Source organism: Acartia tonsa, chromosome 4 (genome assembly GCF_053477335.1).
Source record: "Acartia tonsa isolate MP-2025a chromosome 4, ASM5347733v1, whole genome shotgun sequence".
Taxonomy (NCBI): domain Eukaryota; kingdom Metazoa; phylum Arthropoda; class Copepoda; order Calanoida; family Acartiidae; genus Acartia; species Acartia tonsa.
Genome location: NC_137263.1, coordinates 14484290 through 14506469, shown reverse-complemented (window position 1 = coordinate 14506469; position 22180 = coordinate 14484290). Strand labels below are relative to the sequence as shown.

Below are 22180 nucleotides of genomic sequence, written 5' to 3'. Positions count from 1 at the left end.
ACGTACAAAACGTACACTCTGGCCAGTCTGTCATTGTTAATTCATTTTGAATACTAATTCATATTTTTTTATGGTTTAGAACTAAACAATGAATTATTGAAATTCTCTCCTGTGATACCTGTCTGGGTCATAATAACTGGTGACAACAACACGGTTGGCAAACTTTCTGCCAGTGAGTGCGTGCTGTGCCCGCTGACACTCGAGGCTGCTGCCAAATTCAATGAAGACCTTGCCAAGCCCCGGGACCTCAACACCAGGTACAGGACGTGGAATTTCAATGCTTCTGACCTCACCGAACCTCGTACACTCCTCACGGATGTCCTCAAGAATATCTTCGTATTCCTCTTCGTCTGTGAGCTCCTCGGCCACCACCATGTTGAGAAGACAGAGTACTTCGGTTGGTTGTCCGGTGCCTATGCCACCAGTAATACCCGGTACCTGTAGCTGAGCAGGGCCACCAGTAGCAGCAATCATTGTTTTGGCTCCCTTGCTAGCACGCTGAATGACCAATCTCTTTTCGCCAAGCTGCATACCATTTAAACCAGCAATAGCCTAAAAATTTTATCAATCAGAATAGAAGTGTACATTGAAATAGGTTCTTAGTTATGATTTCATGATAATATTTATACCTAGTAAAAATACAAACAACGAAAATGGCTTTAACTAAATACAAAGTAAACATATTGATCTATTTAATAAAGATTAAGGGGTATATAATATATCATAAATCCTAGTTGAATTTCTTTCACCCAACTTAATTTCTTTATCTATATCCTAGTAAATATAAAAGATATTTCCTTATTTTGAAACTCTATCCCCTCCTTCCCACCATTCCACCCGGGGTGGAGAAAATTTCGGAGAATAATAAACACCACTGTAAAGATTTAAAAAATTGTAAACTTCAGGTAAATTGTCATTACCTGATCTGTGACTGCAACATCTTGATATTCCGCAAACGCGTATCCTTTGGAGAGTCCAGTGTTATAATCTTTCACCAAATTAAACGACTTCAACTGACCGAACGAGGTGAGCAGCTCTTGTACTTGCTCCTCGTTCAGATAATTTGGCAGACATCCGATAAAAAGTTTATCATCTGATTCTGCTACAACTGTACTGATAACATTGGGCAGGGTGCCTGGCACCACACCGCCCAGTGTTTCCAAACCGCTGTTGCTTGGCAACGGCTGATAGTCGCGAGGGCGACGTAGTTTTAATGACTGTCCCTTAAAGTTAATACCATCAAAGGCCATACACGTCGTGGTCTCGTCAATAGATCTGCATTCCAGGAACGCAAAGTTTTTGTCTCTGTTGATGTGACACGCGAGGATTGGATTTCCTTCAGCCTGGGCCAGACCGTTCAAATGCATTTGTTGATTGAAGAAGTCAATCATTTCCTGCTCATTGAAACCAAATGGAAGATTTCCAACGTAGATTCTTCTAGCTTGACGTGTAATAGAGCTTCCCACGACTGCTACGGCAGCCTAAAATAAAACAAACATTTGATGATATAGATGCCTAATCTTTGAGAAATTGACTAAGCATATTAGAGTATATATCTTAGGTATATTTTTTAAGTATAGGGATAAAATCAAATTTAAGATCGATGCTTAAACAATTAAAATGCATTTAATAATTGAAATGGCAGGGAGTTCTATACTTGATGAATTTAGCTAAATTAGATTTGCAAACTAGAAATTGTTCCTGAAATTTAGATATACTTCAGTTCTTAGTGAAATATTAAGCAGTTAAGAAAACAATTATAACATTATTTTTATTTTAATTAAATTGCCTGCAAGAAACAAAACTTTAAGAAGTTTTTGCAACTTCTGCAGTTTGTTTAACGGGGAAAATTAAAACAATCAAATTTGATCTTTTACATTAAAATACATCCTAGGAAAACTCAAGATCAAAATTATTTTGATCATATTATATAATAATATTGTTTTGGACCTCACCTGGGGTGTTTCAGGATTAATTGTGGCTGGTACTTGTCCATTACTCTGCATGCTCTTGTACTGCATGGGGGTGATGTGCTCGAACCCGGGTGGGGGCACATCCCAGTACAGGGAAGGCTTTCTGCGTCTGGTTGTCCTTTTGCGGTCGCGGGATCGTGAGCGGCGCCGATCACGCGGAGATCTGTCGCGAGATTTTGATCGTCTTGTCATGCTGAGTTAAGATTCTGAAATCAAAATCAAATTTATATGTTATGTTTACGTTACATTTTTGTTAACATTCATTTCCTATTTTTGTTATTTGAACTCAAACTTTATTTTTAGAATTAAACGCACCATGTGGGGGGTAAATTTTTAAATATAATGTAAAAATTCAAGATTCTCACTGTAAAAACCTTATTGAAAAAGTGATTTTTGCATAAAAACTAAAAGAAATAATTAAACTACCTCATGACATAAAGACATTTAAGGTTTAAATTGAGCTGAACCAAATAAACACGCAAATACAAACAACCAAAACAAATTTTCCAGGCCTGTGCGCAAATATTGAAGAGATGCCGCGTTCAATGTTTTATTAGTGAATAAGGTTTTGGGGGCCTCAATATTATAAAAGATTAATTAAATTTGATAAAGTTTGTATTATCAAATCGCGCTAAAACTGTATAAAATGGTTTGCTTCATAATTATAATTTTGTTTTTCTAACCGTAACCATATGTTGAAATCCGTGTAGAAAAGTAATGCGTCATCTGTCTGTGTAGCGATCTCGCTAACCGCTAAACCGATATAGTTCTTAATTAAAGTGAAGCCTCTTATAGGATCAAGTAAGATTAATAACTATTTTATGTATACTATCAAAATCTTACCTAGATTTTATCTCACCAAAACACCAAGATCCAATCTTGTCACTACCAGAAATTTGTCTCAAAACAACAACCAGAAATAAACAACCGAATTTAACCAGCGAACAGAGTAGGCTCCGTTCTAGCTTGCCTCCTTCCAATCTTGTCACTACCAGAAATTTGTCTGTCCCTATAGAAGCTTCTAAAAAATACTGATTACTTCCTAAACAAAATAATTTGAAACAAACAATCAAAACTAAATTTTCTCAAATAAGCCTTCAACAAAAATCAAATTATTTTAAAAAACAATAAATTAAAACGTATTTACCCGGAACCAGAAGGCAAACTGAGAAAGAATTAAACATTACAACCCCTTTATATACTTTTGCTAGCCACACAAAATCTAAATTTCGTTTGCGCGGCTGCGCCGCGAACGAAATACCAATTTTATGTATACTATCAAAATCTTACCTAGATTTTATCTCACCAAAACACCAAGATCCAATCTTGTCACTACCAGAAATTTGTCTCAAAACAACAACCAGAAATAAACAACCGAATTTAACCAGCGAGGTTCTAAGAAACAGAAGTGGCCATTCTAAACCATTTAACCTGTAAAAGTCCAAAATATTAAAACATTCAAGTCAAAAATTATAAAAACAACATATTACAAAGAATTTAATAAATGAGAAACATTTCTTTTCTGTTGCATTGAACGCTTAATGTACAACCTCGGAGTTTTATCAGATTTCATCCTAGCATGAATCTGAATCACTGATTCTGACACACCAGCATTCGCAGCATCAGAAATACCACCACACCTATCGCTATGTTCTCCAAAATTTTTCCAATTAGGAATACCCAAATCCTTTAAAGTTAATCTTAATTGATCTAAAAAATAGCGATAGGATGCTGGCTCATCTAAATAAACTAAACCATTTTTAACTTGAGGCATAAACAAATGATCTTCTTTAACACCAAAACGAAGAAAATACTTAAATAAAATATTTACAGGACAATAAGGAGAATCTTTAATACAAGCAATAATGTTTTCATTTGCATCATGAATTTGATTTGTCTTACCTTTTAAAAATAATACTTTACAATCTCCATTATCTAAAAATTCAAAACTAGATTTTTTTTAAATCAACAGCTTCTTCAAATCTTGCCATACAATTAAATTTTAAAACAGTTTTAGCTACAATCTGCCATTTGTCAATACTAATTAAAAAATTACTGTCCCTCAACTGATCACCCTGTAAAACTTTGTCAATCATAGTATTCAAAACTTCCTTACTCATAGGAGCACTTTTCTTGACAGGTTTTGAAAACCTTTTCTCAATACTCTTGACACAACTAACAACATCAGGATGATCAGTTGGGGAAGGTAAGTCAGCTCTAAATAATTTATTTACATGATTAATCGCAGCCCTAGCCATCAAAACCGTACTCAAACTATTTTTCTCTTCCGAAATTTTAATAAAATAAGTCATAATAACTTCTGGATGCGATGGCAAAGCTACTAAATTATTATCAACACAAAATTTTTCAAATCTAGAAAAAGCTGACAAATATTGTTCCCTAGAACCATGAGCTAATTTTGTAGAAATACAAACATCAATTTTCTTGTGATACATTTTAAATTCCTCAGAAACACCAATTAAATTTAAAGAACTCGTTCTTACAGATTTCACCAAATTCAACATCTCATTGTCAATTCTTAGTTTTTTAGCCTCCATTATCTGTAAAATATAAAAGATTAAAACATTCCAATAAAATCCATAAAAATAAAATATTTAAAATCAACAAAAATCTTTACATTTAACACATCCTCCCAAAATACAAAATTTTGAATGTACTTGACTAGAAAAAGCATTACTAATATTAAAATTAAATTTCAAAGCTAAAGTATCAAACTTTTTAACCCCTTTAAACATTGAATTTAAAACAAATTCTCCAGAAACAAATTTAGGGCTAAAAACTAAAACAGATTTAATAAATCTATTAAAATGACAACCATCATCACAAATAAAAGTCCAAAAATATGACGAAATCCATTTTGGTACAATTAAAACACCATAACTATTACATTTTTGCAAATGATACAAAGCTGGTATTATTAAATGTATAGGAGGAAAAACAAATAAATTACAATTGGGAACTTTCTGCGCAAAAAAATTCATTCCTAAAGAATCAATATCTTGAAATTTAGAATAATAATTTACACATTTCTTATTTGCCTTTGACGCAAAACAATCAATTTCAAATTCTCCAAATAAAGAAGAAACTAAATAAAAATTATCATAATCTAAAGAAAAATCATGTAAATCAAACGTTCTTGACTCATAATCAGCAAATTCAATTATTGGATCATTTCTAGAAATATAAACTACATTTACAGTCAAATTCAATTCTTTCCATCTTATAAAAATATCTAAAATCATCTGCTGCAAAACAACATTTCTAGAACCATTAGTAAGAATAATTTCACAATTTTTATTATCAGTATAATGTAAAATGCTCAAATTTTTAAATTTTAAAACTTTGTCACTCATATAAAAATCATAAAAAGCTGTTAATTCTCTATAAGTTGAAGATTTCCTTGCTTCACAATCATTAAACAATCTTTTAAATAAAAGCTCTCTGTTATCATCCACATTATATACACAAAAACCAATATCACTGGCATCACTTCCAACAGTGATATCTAATCTAGTTTGAGAAAGACTTGGTCTTAACGGCTGACCATTCAAATTTCTAAAATTATCAGCCAAAAATGAAAGTTCTTTAATTGCTCCATCAGATAACAAAATCATACTATTCCAAGATTTAGCCTTAGAAATTAAATGATAAGAAGATATCTACACAAAAGCCTCACACAAGGACCCATTGCTTTTTGACAAAATTGAATTTTGCCTAAAATTCTAGCCAACTTTTTTATGTGAACTTTCTTTCTTTTTGAATTAATTAAAGTTTTAATAGAATCACAAATATCATTAATTTTCTCATCAGGTACAAAATATTTCATACTAACCGAATCACTTATTAAACCCAAAAAGTTTAGAGACTGCTTTGGGTCACCTGAAGACTTCTTCTCATTTACTGTCCATCCAGCTCTCTCCAAAGTCTCTCTAGCAAACTTCGTGTCTTTAACACATTGATCATAAGAAACAGAAAAAATTCTCTGGTCATCTATAAAAATATGAAGTCTAACACCCTTAGACCTCAAATAAGTTTTATGAGGAATCAGCAACTTTGTGAATATAAATACAGCATCCTTCAGCCCCAAAAACAACACATTCCAATGCCAGTATATAACTTCTCCAGAATCTAAAACAAAATGACAGCCAACATATTTTTTGTGCTCTTCATGCATCTTTAAGTGCCAGTATCCTGAATCCAAATCATCACTTGTCTGATAGTCACCCTGCTTCATCATTTTCTCCCCAACCTCTAAATCCTCCAACTTCACCTTCCTATCCTCAATAAAAGGATTTAAATGTCTAGAAGCATCCACTACCAACCTCTGCTTCTTACTAAAAACAACAGATAGAGGAAGAACAATATATGGCCTCTCCTTCACTCTAGAAATACAGCCTAAACTTTCCAAACGTAATAGCTCTTGATAGGCAAAATCTTTCTCCTTCAACATACTTTTATTATTATCACAAAAACTAGGAGGAGGAATACTTTTAAACGGAATTTTATAACCATTTTTTATAACATCTAAAATATAATCACTAGCTTTCAGCTCATCCTTCCAAAAACTAAAAAATTCAGGATTATTTATTCTTCCTGGCACTCTCGAGTCAGTGCTTAACTTTTTTCCAACATAATTAGAATTGTTGACCAACATTTTTGCAACATCCTCCTCCAAATCCTCAAACACAAAAGGTCTGAAATCTATATTTTCACAATCCATCTTTTCTAAAATTAAATAAAATTATCCATAAAAATAAAATTCTAAAATTAGCATAAAAAATCTATAATAAAACTTCACAGGTACCTAGTTTAAAAATATATAAATATATCTATATATAAATAAAATAAAATATTTTACAAAATCCATAAAAAACTTATTATAAATAAAATAATCTTCAATAAACAAATAAAATAAAAAAATCTTTCTTGAATTAGAAACTTGCATTTTAGTTTTTTAATTTTGGACAATCTTTTTTATGATGCCCTAACATATTACAATTAAAACATACATTATTAGCAATTCTATCAGCAGAAAATTTATTAAAATTATTAAATTGTCTACCACTATACACTAGTCGCCGGAAGGAAAAAGCAGTTTTTTGAAACAGGCTCTCTGAGATTATTACAGATTCTGATATATACATATATAGACAAATGAAAAATGCAAAAAACGAAATCAAAAGCGTTCCTTCTTGGGAGAAAATCCGGGGAAAAGATTTTAGCTATTTTTAACCCAAAAATTCACATTGGCAAGCCTGCAAAAAATATACAGACATTTTAAACATGTCATTGCTCAGCATCTAGAAGTGGTAGAAAAATGCTACGCATACCATTGGAAAGCTTATAACCTCTAGTTTTCAAATTGGTATATAACGTTTTTGTACTATTATTAGTTTTTGAGCTATCCTCTAAAGTATACACAAGTTTTAAAAATGCAGTTTTTTCTTAACATTTAAGTTTGATACTTGTTACACATACCTTTTTCAAATTATATTACTTAGCATCTAGGAGTTATAATTATTATTAGTTATATAATTATTTTATACAGGTAAAATTGTATATTTTGGGTACTTTCAATTTTAGCTTAATTAAAAATTGTCTTTGAAATGTGTATAGTTTGTAGTAAGAACCAAGGAAGTTTTTAATCTCTTATATGAATAAATCTACCAGTAAAACTTTAAAAATTGAATTTTGGCACTTTTCTTCTAGGGGCAAGTGGGTTTAAACAGCCCCCAAAACACTAAAATCTAAGGTCTGAGCTTATTTTTAGAGATAACAAGCTGATTTTTAATGTAAACTTTTTCACATAATAGCATAAGTAGCAACTAAGATTTTTATTTTTAACACTTTTTTTCTAGGGGATAGTGGGGTGAAACACCACCCCAAGGTGAGAAGGAGTGTTTATACACTTATAGGCAATGAAATTCAGTATAAGATTTTGCTCTGGATGTTTGGGCTTGATGTTATAGTTATAAACCTGATCATTGTAAAATCTCTTATATGATTAAATCTACCAGTAAAACATAAGTTTGGCACTTTCCTTCTATGGACTAGTGGGGTAAAACTGCCCCCAAAACTACTAAAACTTTAAGTTCTGGGCTTATTTTTAAAAATATTGGGCTGATTTTGTTAATGAATATTTTTTTTCCAAATCACTATAGATTTCAATTAGGCACTCTCTTTCAAGGACTAAAGTATTTTTTTTATTATGTGAAATAAGTTTTAATTAAAATTCAACATGATATCTTTGAAAATAAGCTCAGAACTCATAATATTTGTATTTTAGGGGGTGTTTTACCCCACTAGACTCTAGAAGGAAAGTGCCAGAATGAAATTAGTTCAATTATGTGAAAAATATTTACATTAAAAAATTAGCTTGATATCTTTAAAAATAATCTCATTACTTACAATTTTAATTTTTTTAGGGGCTTTTTTACCCCAAAAGCCCCTAAAGAAAAGTGCCAAAATTCAATTTTTAAAGCTTAAAAGGTAGATCCAATCATATAAGAAAATATTTAAAAAGAATCATTTGAACACTATAACAACAAGTCCAAACAGCCAGGGCAAAATATGATACTGAGATATAATTTTAAATTTTAAGGGGTTGTTTTACCCCACTAGCCCAAGAAGGAAAGTGCCAAAATGAAATCTTTAGTTGCTACTTATCTCAATTATGAGAATAAATTTTAAATTAAAAAAATCATATTGATATTTCTAAAAATACGCTCAAGACTTAAATTTTAGTTTTTTAGGGGGTGTTATATCCCACTAACCCCAAGAAGGAAAGTGACAAAATGAAATCTTTAGTGACTACTTAGCCTAATTATGTAAAAAAAGGCTTTAAGAAGGAAAGTGCCAAAATGAAATCTTTAGTTGCTACTTATCTCAATTATGAGAATAAATTTTAAATTGAAAAAATCATCTTGATATCTCAAAAAATAAGTTCAGACCTTAGATTTTAGTTTTTTGGGGACTGTTTTAACCCACTAGCCCCTAGAAGAAAAGTGCCAAAATTCAATTTTTTAAGTTTTACTGGTAGATTTATTCATATAAGAGATTTTACAAAAAGGTTAATAACTATAACAACAAGCTTAAAAACATCCAGGGCAAAACTTTATACCGAATTTCATTTCCTATAAGTGTATAAACTCCCCCTCCCTCCTTGGTTCTTACTACAAACTATACACATTTCAAAGACAATTTTTAATTAAGCTAAAATTGAAAGTACCCAAAATATACAATTTTACCTATATAAAATAATTATATAACTAATAATAATTATAACTAGGTGCTAAGTAATATAATTTGAAAAAGGTTTGTGTAACAAGTATCAAACTTAAAATTCTCAAGAAAAAACTGCATTTTTAAAACTTGTGTATACTTCAGAGGATAGCTCAAAAACTAATAATAGTACAAAAACGTTATATACCAATATGAAAACTAGAGGTTATGAGCTTTCCAATGGTATGTGTAGCATTTTTCTACCACTTCTAGGTGCTGAGCAATGACATGTTTAAAATGTGTGTATATTTTTTTACAGGCTTGCCAATGTGAATTTTAGGTTAAAAATAGCTAAAATCTTTTCCCCGGATTTTCTCCCAAGAAGGAACGCTTTTGATTTCGTTTTTTGCATTTTTTATTAGTCTATATATGTATATATCAGAATCTGTAATAATCTCAGAGAGCCTGTTTCAAAAAACTGCTTTTCCCTTCCGGCGACCAGTGTATATCCAGCACCACTATCCCCCTCATTTCCCCCACGGCCCCTACCATTCTGTCCACTACCCCCTGCACCACCAAAACCACCCCTCTTATTTCCATGATTTTCTCTCCTTTTATTTAAAATAAAAAGAGCTGACCTCTCCGCTGCCCTAAACTTCTTAGTTTTGCTCTCCGCATCCTCATCTTCCTCAAATAAAGTCTCCTCTTCATACATCTGCACAGTCTTCCACCCTGCCTTACTCCTACTAGCCATTTGATTCATCAAAATCTCATAATCTACCGACTGCATACTACATTCAATCTTCTCCACAACAATACCCAATTTATCAACTACATCATTACTTTCCACACTATTAGCAATCTTGCCAATACCTTCTTTAACATCCTCTAAATCATGTTTTAAATTCATAAGAACACCAATAGATCGTTTAATTTGTGGCGATCTATGCCTCGCTTTTTCCGCCAACACTTTAGATTTTCTATTTTCATTTTTTAACTCCTGCATTTTTATTTTAACATTATTAAACTCTAACAAATCTTGTTTACTCAAAATTTGGAAAGTCACTGAAGGACCTGCCGCCGGCAACGTTCCCGACGCATCCGATCCAGCTGGCAAATTTGCCGGAACTTCACTATCATTATTTACTACACGACTCATTTTCAAATTTTTCTATAAAAAAAAAATAAAAATATAAAAACCTAACGAAAATTTATAAAACACACCTTCCTAACCAAATTTAAAAAACCTTAAAATAAAACAAATAAATAAATTATAAAATATTAACACTATAAATATAAATATTCACTTGAATCAACATCCATCACGTCCGTTCGCGGAAATAATTCTAAAATAAAGTAAAAAACCAAACGCGGCAAAATGCGCTTTACCAAAACAGGGATTCCAACTTTTTCTCACTGCATCAACAAAACTGAAAAAATTACTAAACAAAGGGCATTAACCATCCTTTATAAATGAAGATGTTCCTCTCCCCTCATTTCGTCAGGGATTTATTTTATAAAATAAATGAGGTTTCTTCTTTAGCGAGGACTTTATAAAACAATAAATTAAAACGTATTTACCCGGAACCAGAAGGCAAACTGAGAAAGAATTAAACATTACAACCCCTTTATATACTTTTGCTAGCCACACAAAATCTAAATTTCGTTTGCGCGGCTGCGCCGCGAACGAAATACCAATTTTGGATGGAGAAGGGTACCACCTCCCTCCCAAGAGGACCCCCCCCCCACCCCCTTTCAATTAGGTGCCCCTAGAGGCCTTTATATGGACGTAGAAACTAGTACCATTCATTTACTGAAATGTTCAAATGATCTTAGAAGTTTTATCTATTTTGTTATTGTTAAAGCTACTCATTTATTACATTGAACATATTGAGAATGGCAGATGTTTAAATTTACAAGAAAAGGAAGGAATAAGGAGCATGAATAAGTTTCATAGGTTAGGTCCTATTTTTCTACAAATTTTGTTTTCAACGTAGGTTGCGTGATCTTTCACCTTTTGAAACTTGGAATGGTTATTTATCGCATCGTATGAAAAATTTTAAGATTAAAACATGTTTTGTGATTTTTTTCGAAGCCATACTGGAAAATTCTATGAGGGAGAAAGATACAAAGTCTGATTTATTGCGGGTACGGACTATTATTTGTTTTAATTAAGATGGTTTAAAAAAGAATAGGTAATTGAGAATCAAATTAAAATAATTTTAAAAATTTTATTAGGGTGGAATGAATAATAATATGTATATTTTACATAATAAAAATGATAACTTATTAATAATATGTAAAAAAAAAACACGAATTATTACATCATAAATGCTTGTAATAATACTCATCACAGATTTTGGCAGGTATTTATAATATATCAAAAGCGTATAAGTTACTTTAATGCATGTTTTTAATTAAAAGTTATTTGAGTTATCTCCTTAGAGGCTTCTTTAGCTTCAATACAAAACTTTTCAAATTCCTCTAAATGTTCTTTATTAATAAATACTTTGAACCCAGTAAGCAGATAAGGCCTGGCCTCCATGTACTTCAACAAAACAATCTCGAGTGTATTTGTCACGTTCTTCAACTTGTTGTCCACCTTGTACTGCTTGATAGCGCCTTTTTAAATGGATATATCATTACTTGGATGTTACACTAGATATTTTTCTCTTCTCTTATAAAGTGAAACTTGCAACGGGTTAAAATAACAATACCCCCATCTCCTACCCTCCTACAGGATGATCAAACTGACCAATAAATGACTTCCATTTCAGCAACTTAAATTGGCGACAAAATTCCCCCTATCATAATATCCACGTATATCATATATCCATTGCCTTTAAAGAGGATATATTCTGCCGAGGTGATGGTTTTCTTTAGTAGACACACATAGTCCCTTACACGGTCAGCGGTCAGCGCCTCTCCGTCCGCAAGATCTACAGGTTTGTCAGGTGGTTGGTCCACAGGTCTTGGCACTAGTTGACGTGGTTTCTTCTTTTTAGATACTGCCAGAAAAGGGTTATGCGAGTCTGGAGGCAATGCTGCTGAAGGTTGAGGTTTTGCACAGACACCTTAAATGTTAAATTCAATGGATAACTAATTTATTTAAAATATCTACATATCAATTTTGCCAAAAAAATTTCTTTAGCACAAATTTTGTAAAATCTTTTCAGCATACTTCTTTCATTGATTTTAAAATGCCTAATCTTTTTATAATTTGTTCTCCGATATTAGAATATTTACCTGATGACCCAGGCTTTGAGTTAGAAACAGATTGGAGTACTTTAGCGCCAGTATTAGGCAACCCCTTTACAATCTTCAACTTCTTTTTCGGTAATCCTTTGGGATCTCTTTTCGCCGGAGGTGGGAGGGGCTTTCTAAACTCCCACTCCTGACCTGAGGAGGTTGAAATAGTTTGGCTGAAGGTAATTCCACTTGTGCTCTCATCATAAATACTTTTGGGGGCTTTGTTCTCAATTCCTTCGCCCTTGTACATTTCTGCAACATTTTGAAGACTCGTATCTGCCGATCCTCCGGCCCCTTCGTGTTCAAACTTGACATCCACTCTTTTCCTTTTCTTATTGGCGTTGTTTTTGTGAATGAGTGCAGTCTGAGCTGCCACAACTTCCTCCCTTTGTCTGCCAATCAGGCTGTCCGTCTTGAAGAAGCTTGCCAGCCCCTTGATTGCTGTACCCATTTGTGTGTGCTTCTGTAAAAACGGCTTTAGCCAACTGGACAGGTTATTTCTGGCTTGATCTTCACAAAATCTGTTGTCAAGGAAAACGATTGCTCCATGGTCCCTAAAAATACATTTAAAAATAATAAGTTCAGGATATTTTTATTGTTAGGCTAGTTTAAAAACAAAGACAATTATGCTCATAACAAGCGCCTATTATCTAAATATATTATTGATAGAAAATCAAATAATGTACTATGAAAAGTTTCAATGTTTTAAAATTCGTAAAAAATTAAGATTGATATAATTAAACTTTCCTAGCGTTCTTTTATTTTTCAAGTTACATACTAATTTCAATTGAAAGAAAAAAAACAATAAAATTGTACCTGGAGTGCCGAATAACTCTACCAATAGCCTGATTTGTTGCCCTGAAAGCCTCCAAACCATACCATTTAGTTCCGGTCATACTGTTTGTACCAGAGCCCTTGTTTTTCTTCAATTCATCATCCAAAAATTGACGCTTAAGTTCCACCCTAAAAAAAAATATTTTCTATACTGATATTTACACAGAGAGAAAGGGAACAATGGCCTGTTTATTACACTACTCCCCAAAGTTTTATAATTACGTTTTCTTATTCGTTGGCTTAACAACTTTGGGGACTTTAGGGAATTTTGATTGTTTGGTTTATTATGTTAAGTGTTCAGACGTTTCAACCACTAATTTTAGGCTACAGAAGGGGTAATTTTGTCTATCATTCATCATTGGTGATGTACATAAATTTATCGTCTATGTATTGTCTTATCCCTCTTAATCCCTGCATTTCACACACGTTTCAAGATGTATATTTAACAAAGTATCATGAGTAAGTGCATCTATAGAACACAATTAGCGTGTTATAAACATACCTGGCATCCTTAAGTGGAGGATATGGTAAGCCAGTGATAATACAGGCTCTGCCATTGTCATCAGCAAAATCCAACCCCTCGGCAACTTTACCACGACACACGGCAAGGAAACAAGCACCTTTCTTGTCTTTAGCAGCGGCGTAATACTCTAAAATATTTTTGGTTTAAGTATGTAGTTTACCACAAAACCGAACTTCAAAATCCAATAAGTGATTTAATGTATGATTTATATTACCTAATGTTTGTTTAAGAATCTTTTAGTGATATTTTCATATGAATGATTCAACATCTCTACCTAAAAAACCCTTCATAGCTTTGTTATTAAGGAAATGAATTTTATGCATAGTTACCTCTCATAACTGTCGGCAGAGCATCCTTTCTTTGTGGCTCCAGAAATATAGGTTTAATCCCTTCCATCTTGACCCAGAGTCCACACCCTTGCCAGAACTCTCTTGTAGAATTCATGAGGCTGTAGGATGGAAAGAATATCAATACACCATGCGGCACTACGCGGATAATGTTGATGATCGATTGACCCAGAGAGCTTAAATATCTTTGGTCAGATCTGCATTTGAATGATGAATTGAGCTGGACTCCATCTGGACCATTGGTTACAACTCCACACCATACCTGGAGTTAAATAGTTAAATATTCATTGGGAGCAGGGATAAGGAGTCTCATAAAAATACCTAGTTTGCCTTGGACTTTCTGATAATAAAATAATTTCCATTATTGTATGTACAAAGTACCTAATTAAGAGAGAACCAAAGAACCCAATGAATTGTCCCCTCCATCAATGGCTATAACTGGAAATTGAATTAATCATCTTCTCTTTTAATGGATGTAGAATATTTATACGTGAATATTATGCCATAGAAAAATTATCGTCAATTTAGCTTGCTATTTAACCTCTCAATTTCTTGGTCGGACCCCTCCTACTGGAACGAATTGGCTAATAAATGAGGTCCATATTAGCCAGCTAAATTGACAAAAAAAATTTCCCTGTCAACATCTCCACGTATATCCTATATTCATTGATTTAATACACTCACCTGACTAGATGAGATGATGTGTTTGTTTTCTAGCTGAACTGGAAATGGAATTCCAATTTCTTCCTGAAAGGCTGGCAAAGGAGACAGAGTTCCACTTGTCAAAATAATTGACCTAAAAGGACAAATATGTTCATATGCAGTGATAAGGATCAAAATGTACATCCGCAATGATACACAAAATTACCCCTTTTGTAGATCAAAATTAGTGGTTGAAACGTATGGACACTAATCTTAATGAACCAACCAATCAAATTTAAATATAATTACCTATAGTTGTCTGGACAACAAATAAGAAAACGTTATCATAAAACTTTGGGGACTAGTGTAATAAACAACCCAATGTCCCCTCCCTCCTTGGGATTAAATAGTTACCTGGCACCCAACTTGGAAAGATTTCTCATGCTAAATCCAGGACTAAAGCACCAGAGGTTGAAGACAATAGTTTCACTTTTAGATTTCAAGAATCCTTTTCCTGTCTCACTCTTTTCTTCTTTAATAATGAAAACCTGAAATAGTTTTTTTTATCGTATTATGGACAGCTCTCCGCAGATATTAAAATGATAAGATTTAAACCAGTTTTGTTAGCAATAAAATAAAATTAAAGGGTGGCCGGGTGGGGGGTAGTTTTTCGTTTGTTTGTTTATTGATATAGATCAGGTTGGATATATTATATTGGGGTTTATGAAGCCCAATGCAGGTATAGGCCCCGCAAGATTGGGCATGTTAACCCTCCTCCCCTCATTCAATTAAATAAAAAAATTAGGGGGGGGGGGGGTTATCAATGATCAACAGGCACTTTGTGTTAAAGTACCGTAACACCTGTATATAAAACTTTATTACAGTGTATAATAAAAAGTTAATTTTCATATTTCCCATTAAAAATATTTGTAATAACCTTGTAAAGTTTCTCCAGGTCTTCTTCGGTTACATTGGCATTAAAAGCGGTTGTGAGAAGGTCCCAAATTTTAGAGAGACCCCGCCCTTTGTTGGAGATACCTCCTTCGTTCTTGCTGGTAGCGTAATTCATCATTAAATCTAGAAAGAAAAAAAACTAAAGTGTGCTCATACAAACTATTTTTATTTGCGCGAAAGTTTTAAAAATACTTACTGACAACATCATAACTTTCAATAGAAAACTAGCGGATGCACCCTTACCACCTAAGGGAGGGTGGGGTAGGTCAGATAAATAGCCTAAAACCACCCATAAGACAATTATAATGCTTCCCTAAAAAGTACTTCTAATTCGGAGCAGTATAGTTTTGATCCTTAGCTTAAGCCAAAAAAAAACTTTCTGCTTAATATTTTAGTAGTCATTAAAATTTACCTACCATTTAAAGCTTTTTTATTTTAACATGATTACTTGCAATACTCACCCATCGTGTGCTGAACATTTCCATATTTGAACTGTGAGAATAGTTGTGATATAAATGTTCCTGTGTAGGTTATCTGTTTCTTATCTGCCATCAAACTTGTCAATTGAGTTTCTATGTCCAGTAAGAAACCTGTAAAACAATAAATACTATTGTTTAGATTTTAGCATATTTATCAGGTTACCTAAGTATAACGTACAAGGAGATTTAAATAGTGTCTGTTAAAATCAAGAATAGATTTATCGGAGAAAAAACACGAAACCTTTCTCATTTATTTTTATATTTTTAATATCTATGTTTCGAAGCATGACTGACCGACCGACGAACAAAGTAAATTACATATCTTAAATAGCAGCTGTGAAAATCATATTTCCCCCATTGCGTTACAGACAGACTGACAGACAAAGCTAATTATAGAGTAGCTTTACTACTATTAAACTCTTTAACGTTTTTTATTTAATTTGTTTATAGTATATGAGATGATTGGACACTACGAGTTAATGGTCATCTTTAAAATTAATAATTCATAATTTTAACTCAAGCTTACCTTTAATAGCAAGCATTTCTGATTCACTGATATCTTTAAGTCCCCCAGCTGCTAAATCAGCTCGATCTTCAAATCCTTGCATCGTAGGCTGCTCTTTTACACCTTCACTAGGAAAATACAGTGATCTTAAGGGACAAGAAATACATCAATGATGATAAAAACATGAGTGAGGGGGAAGTTAAACCTCCCCCCCTCCCAATTATCAATCGAAGTTTCTATTTCACTTGGGAAATGGTGAAACCCTTCCAAAATAGTATTTATAAAACTTCCCAGGACCAAAAGTTACATTGTAAAGGTGAATCATTATGGTTAAGCGGTTAACGAACAAACACACATATCATACTACTTTTTTGCAAGGATAGTTTTATCACGTCTAGCCCAATTGACAAAATAAAAAATTAATAGATTCTGAATTGGTCTTTATTAAGCCGATTCACTATGAAACGAGTACATTAATATATCCGCTAAAATTAAAAATATACATAGAAGTAAATTTTGTTAACACAAATTCCTACCTTATCCAATCAATATCCTGTATGGCAAGAGCAATATCAGAGAGGTTGATTGACACAGAGGCAGCTTCCTCACAAAGCTTCTGGATGTTGTGAGCCTCGTCAAATATAATTACGCTCTCGTTCAGGTCCAGGTCAAGTGTTTTACGGGTTCTGGCATCTAAATTTCATGTATTGTATGCAAAAAAACAATGAAGTAAAAACCAGATCTATAGTATAGTTGTATATACAGACAACCACCTCCCCCTTTTCTAATGACGTTTTTCGTCTGCTAGCAAAATGTTTTCTACAACTTGGCTGTGTTAACATTCCCGACACAGTTAGTTGGTTTTCAGACCCAGTTGAGAGTCGTCACAAGGTCATTGGGATTGGGACATACAGTGTTTTACTATAATATAATATTTTTATATATAATATATTTTCTACACCCTTTTCTAATTCCTCCTTATACTTGAAGACCCTTTTTAGTAGAATGCCCTAAGGAATTAACATCCCAACTATTGTTTGTCCTAACAGTCCATGGAAATGAGTTATGCCTGTTTTGGACCTGGGCATTCCCCTAATCTTAATTTTGATGTCGCGCATCTGACTTAACAGCAATAGGTATAACTCTTTATCCATTCTAACCAATCACAGCAGATGCGCTACGTGTTACGCCGCGCTACGGTGACGGCTTTAGAGTTAGACCCTTCTTTATTAAATTGTTACCTAATCTAATAAAAGTCTTCCCAATGTAAAAATAAAATATTAACTATTACCTACCTAGCAAATAATTATAAGGAAGAAAAATGACGTCGGCAGTCTGATAAAGTTCTTTCGACATATAATATGGACAGAAGCTGTGCTTCTTTCCTAGCTTATGCAGGTCTTCAATATCCATTATTTTACCATCACGAAACTCCTGTCTTAATAAAAAAAATTAATACATTTAGATATATCTTCCTAGGAACAAAACTTTTAGTCAACACAACTTGTTATTTTTATATTATTTTGCTTCTATAATTGCCAAGCTATTTTGTAACAAAACATTTGCACTGTAAAAAATACCATGTATTTGTTATTTTAATTTGTAATAAAAAACAAACCTTTCTTTATTTTTTTCAACATTTTGATGGTATGTACACGTTTTGGCTTTAACCCTAGCCTAAAATTATAAAAAAAATTATTAAATATCATTTTCTATACCTATCTACAATATGTGTCCTTTATTGAAAATCTATCACAAAAGATTAAAATTTCAACATGTTGGCTGTTCACGGGTTAGGGACCCTTTGTCGACTTTCCAATGGGTCTTTAAATATCAGCCAATAGCGACGGAAATATGAACACAGCCAAGTCGATACAAAAGGGCAAAAAGGAATTAATTTACAGACAAAACGGTACCCACCACTTGAACTAGGTAGTTGTCTGGGCTATAAATATATGCTTTATTGCTTTTACATTTATTTACCTGGCACATATTAATTTTGTCCCTTCCAGATGGTGCCTCCATGACAGCCTGGTTTACACACAACTGGTCTCTGGAACCAAGAATGGAAACTTTCATGTAGCGGTAGGTCGTACCTGCAAAAAATACCATACATATAATCCAGTAAAATATCAGGACTTAGTTCGACCCAGCTCTAACCAACAACTGAATTATTTTGGAAAAAAATATTTTGTAATTTTTGGGAAAGTCTCTTTTCCTTTCAATTTTTGAAAGTGATGTATCCTCCAATTTTGTCCTTTTTTATTTTTGTGACTTTCTTATATAGTTCTTTTTCCCATGTATGAAAAAACTTGGCAAATGTTGAAAAGAATTGTATTGTACAATAGCCTCGGATAGCCTTGAGGACGAAATCATACTTTAGTGAATCACTGAAACAAAACTTGCTTAATGAAATGGTAATAAGGTCGTACGTCCGGTCCTTCGAAAAAACAACCCTTTGATTGCACGACCTTTGATAAGAAGTCCTATCTGTGCATGGTATTGAGTTGCGCCTGTTTTGAGGCCAAGGCATCCCTCTACTCAAATTACCTAAGTTGCAAACCTGACATTGCAGCAATAGGAACCATTTTAACATCACAGTTTTGACGCGGTATCGGATCGAGATACAAACCTATTAACTTCCCGACAACGAGCGGATGCGCTATGTGTTAAGCCACAGTCGTGGGTCTAGTATTGTACAATACCTGCAAGCTCTGACATAGCCTGACTCAACTGAGAATGTGTTCTACTCGAGTAAATAATCTTATTCCTAACTGTTAAAACTCCATTCACATCTAAAATTAAATTATTAGTTTGAGTTCAATCTTAATTTTGAACCCTACACTAGTCCAATTTAACTGTTTTAGAATTTAAAAATCTTAGTTTATATGAATTTCAAAACATGATTACAAAAACCATACAAGGCAGTAAAAAGGTTAAGTTTATGAAATCAATGTTTCCACAGTATGAATGTTGCTATAAAAAAGTGATACCAATATTTTTAAAAGCGAAGCTTTTCTATAATTATTAAAAGCGAAGCTTTTCTATAATTAGGGTCGGTCCGTCCGTCCGTCTGAGATAGATAGCTTTTATTCGTTAATTTAGGCATGTTAGAATTGTCCTATCGATTTCAAACTTTGCATGATGATTCCTCTAGTAGTTAGGTACGATTTAGAAAGCGTAGCAACTATATAATCATTACCAGAATGTCCGTACGTCCCTTATAAACATGTTGATTTTTCTACTTTTTTAACAAAACAATTTTATGTGATCTAATTATCCGATTGATCTGATTTTTAGTATACTGATTCCTGGGACAATAAAGTACAATATTAAAAGCGAAGTCCTAAAAATGTAACTATGTCCATAAACTTGAAAATCGTCTTTTTAAATTGCATTTATATCACAAAAAGACAATTTTCAAGTCTTAATATTTTAAAAACTTCGTGGTAAAAAGTTGAATTTATTTCAAATATATGCTATATAAATGTAGTTTAACCCATTAACTAGGAAAAATATGCGGTTCACTAAATTAAGTTCAAATGCATTTCGTGAAACTAGCCCTTTACTTACAATTTTGCATCGACTCTTATACATTTATATTCTGATTATTCAGTCCTGACACTAAACAAGTGTTATGTCTGTTTGTCCTACTGTTTCAGCGCTTCGCTTTTATGGATGTTGTCATCCTTGTTTATTACTCATTGACAATAACTTCCTTTTAATTTCAATACCTTTAAAATGTGTACTAAATCAGCATGACCAATGTCAGATATTTATTGCAATAAGAATTAATGCTAACTATATCTCTCTAAAATAGTAACTTTACAAAATGAATTATCCCTTCAATACGAGAAATATCTTGTATCCTTATATAAAAGTACCAGGATCTCTGTGTGTACCAAATGATCTCGCTGACCGCTGTACCAATATGGTTCTCATCCTATTATATATTGTACGAGATTTTTTTGTCTGAAGCTTAAGATCTCAAAAACTACTTAACCGATTAAGTTTTTTAGGTAAGCTACACAAGGCTCCTGTGCTGATTTTGGACTATTCTATTTTCAGATTTAAGTCTTTGGATGTTTTTAGGCTATAATATCTAGCCCTTCTCTGCCTTTTCTAGTACAGAGGCCCTAGGGGCGTATACGCTAGTTTAAGTAAAACCTGCCGTTTGTTACAACCCTAATTTACCTGAAGCCTGATCAAGCGTCTGTGCAGCCGTGATTCTGGCCAGCTGTCTCTTGGCCTTGGCCTCCTCCAGCCACGCCAAGGACGAGCACAGTAGGGATAACGTTTTACCAGTTCCAGTTGGAGATTCTAACAAACCATTTTTACCATCGCGAACACACTCCAACACCTTAATTTTTGTATTACATTTAGTTTTTGGTTTAGATCTTAAGAGAATCAAATGGAATTAAAATGTGTAACTCTATTCGAAAATATACCTATGTATTTGCTTCCCATTTTAAAGTTTGCTTTCATGAAAAAGGATAAATCTCAGGGAAGAAAGGGACATTAGAATGTAAATAATACTGGTACCTAAAGTTCTATAAAAAATATATTTCTCACTCACTGGCTCAAAAACTTTGTATCGTTTAATTGAATTTTGATTAGTTAGTTTTAACTAGCAGCAGTGTTAAACTTTTCAACCTACAATTATAATCTACATAGTATGTGATATTTTTTATCATAATTGGGCATGAACATCAATGTATCGTCCATTATCCCTTGAGGTTAACTGGAAAGAATAGCATTAAAATAAAGAATAGAGAGGGGACATGGGTTAAACAACTGTACGTTCACTGTCTGGGGACCCTGAGCCGACTTCCTATTGGGTCTTTGAACATTAGCCAATAAGATCGCAAATATTAACACAGCCAAGTCGATATAAAAGAGCAGAAAACTATTTGCTAGCAGACGAAAGAGGTCCCCACCACTGGAACCAGGTAGTTGACTGGGTTATACATCTATACTTATATAATACATTTATAAAAATTGTAATAGTTAGTTCTGTATTTTTTATGTAGGTATACCTTTTCCATGTATGCCACCTGGAGATCATATGGCTCAAACGGAAAATTAACTTTCGTCCCTTTCACATCCACTGTGTGATATTCAATTGTCTTCTCGTTCGAAGCCATTTTTACTATTTTTCTGTCTTTTTATTGGATCATTTCTTTATCTGAAAGTTATGCTTATAAAAAGTCACATCTTATTATAAACAGCTTTCTGCGGATGTTAAAATGAAAATTATAAGATTGAATCTAGATTTTGTTGGACCCGAGGGGCCTAAAGCACAGGCTAACAAAACTGGTAACAATTTCATGACTTCTATTTAAATATTCGTGGAAAATTGTCTGTTATACAATGCTGTTAATGATTTTTCAGTATGGCTGAGAACCGGTTCTAATCCACTGGATATTAATCGA

The 22180-nt window shown here is 33.1% G+C and overlaps 2 protein-coding genes across 3 annotated transcripts; both read right to left on the bottom strand.

Annotated features, from left to right (window-relative positions):
* LOC145316202 (splicing factor U2AF 50 kDa subunit-like) lies at positions 1 to 2931 on the bottom strand. 2 transcript variants are annotated; one of them, XM_080156558.1, is made up of 4 exons: positions 2817 to 2931; positions 1956 to 2179; positions 921 to 1481; positions 1 to 552 (listed from the first exon to the last, which is right to left on the bottom strand). In XM_080156558.1, exons 2-4 carry the CDS (start codon positions 2163 to 2165, stop codon positions 94 to 96), a joined length of 1230 nt encoding a protein of 409 aa, XP_080012684.1. In that variant the 5' UTR covers positions 2166 to 2179; positions 2817 to 2931; the 3' UTR covers positions 1 to 93. The 2 variants fall into 2 exon arrangements, with proteins under 2 accessions (XP_080012684.1, XP_080012683.1); XM_080156557.1 differs by lacking the exon at positions 2817 to 2931 and adding an exon at positions 2400 to 2517.
* Positions 2932 to 11432: 8501 nt separating this feature from the next.
* On the bottom strand, positions 11433 to 21935 carry Rtel1 (Regulator of telomere elongation helicase 1). The gene is made up of 18 exons (XM_080156531.1): positions 21785 to 21935; positions 20943 to 21108; positions 19454 to 19543; positions 18732 to 18844; positions 18367 to 18425; positions 18044 to 18186; positions 17285 to 17441; positions 16770 to 16876; positions 16226 to 16354; positions 15748 to 15887; positions 15225 to 15358; positions 14853 to 14964; positions 14151 to 14430; positions 13801 to 13948; positions 13281 to 13427; positions 12462 to 13018; positions 12056 to 12289; positions 11433 to 11837 (listed from the first exon to the last, which is right to left on the bottom strand). The coding sequence occupies exons 1-18, from the start codon at positions 21890 to 21892 to the stop codon at positions 11629 to 11631; spliced, it is 3033 nt and encodes a 1010-aa protein (XP_080012657.1). The 5' UTR covers positions 21893 to 21935; the 3' UTR covers positions 11433 to 11628.
* Between the last annotated feature and the right edge of the window lie 245 nt (positions 21936 to 22180).

Bases quoted from the DNA above. Each gene is read 5' to 3' on its own strand.
- LOC145316202 (XM_080156558.1), bottom strand. From the start codon at position 2,165: ATGACAAGACGATCAAAATCTCGCGACAGATCTCCGCGTGATCGGCGC. The intron at 1,482-1,955 runs GTGAGGTCCAAA...GTTTTATTTTAG, and splicing joins TTAATCCTGAAACACCCCAG to GCTGCCGTAGCAGTCGTGGG. The intron at 553-920 runs GTAATGACAATT...TAAAATTTTTAG, and splicing joins ATGTTGCAGTCACAGATCAG to GCTATTGCTGGTTTAAATGG.
- Rtel1 (XM_080156531.1), bottom strand. From the start codon at position 21,892: ATGGCTTCGAACGAGAAGACAATTGAATATCACACAGTGGATGTGAAA. The intron at 18,845-19,453 runs GTATTGTACAAT...TATTTTTTGCAG, and splicing joins GGCTATGTCAGAGCTTGCAG to GTACGACCTACCGCTACATG. The intron at 14,965-15,224 runs GTAACTATTTAA...TTGTCCTTTTAG, and splicing joins CTTTCCAAGTTGGGTGCCAG to GTCAATTATTTTGACAAGTG.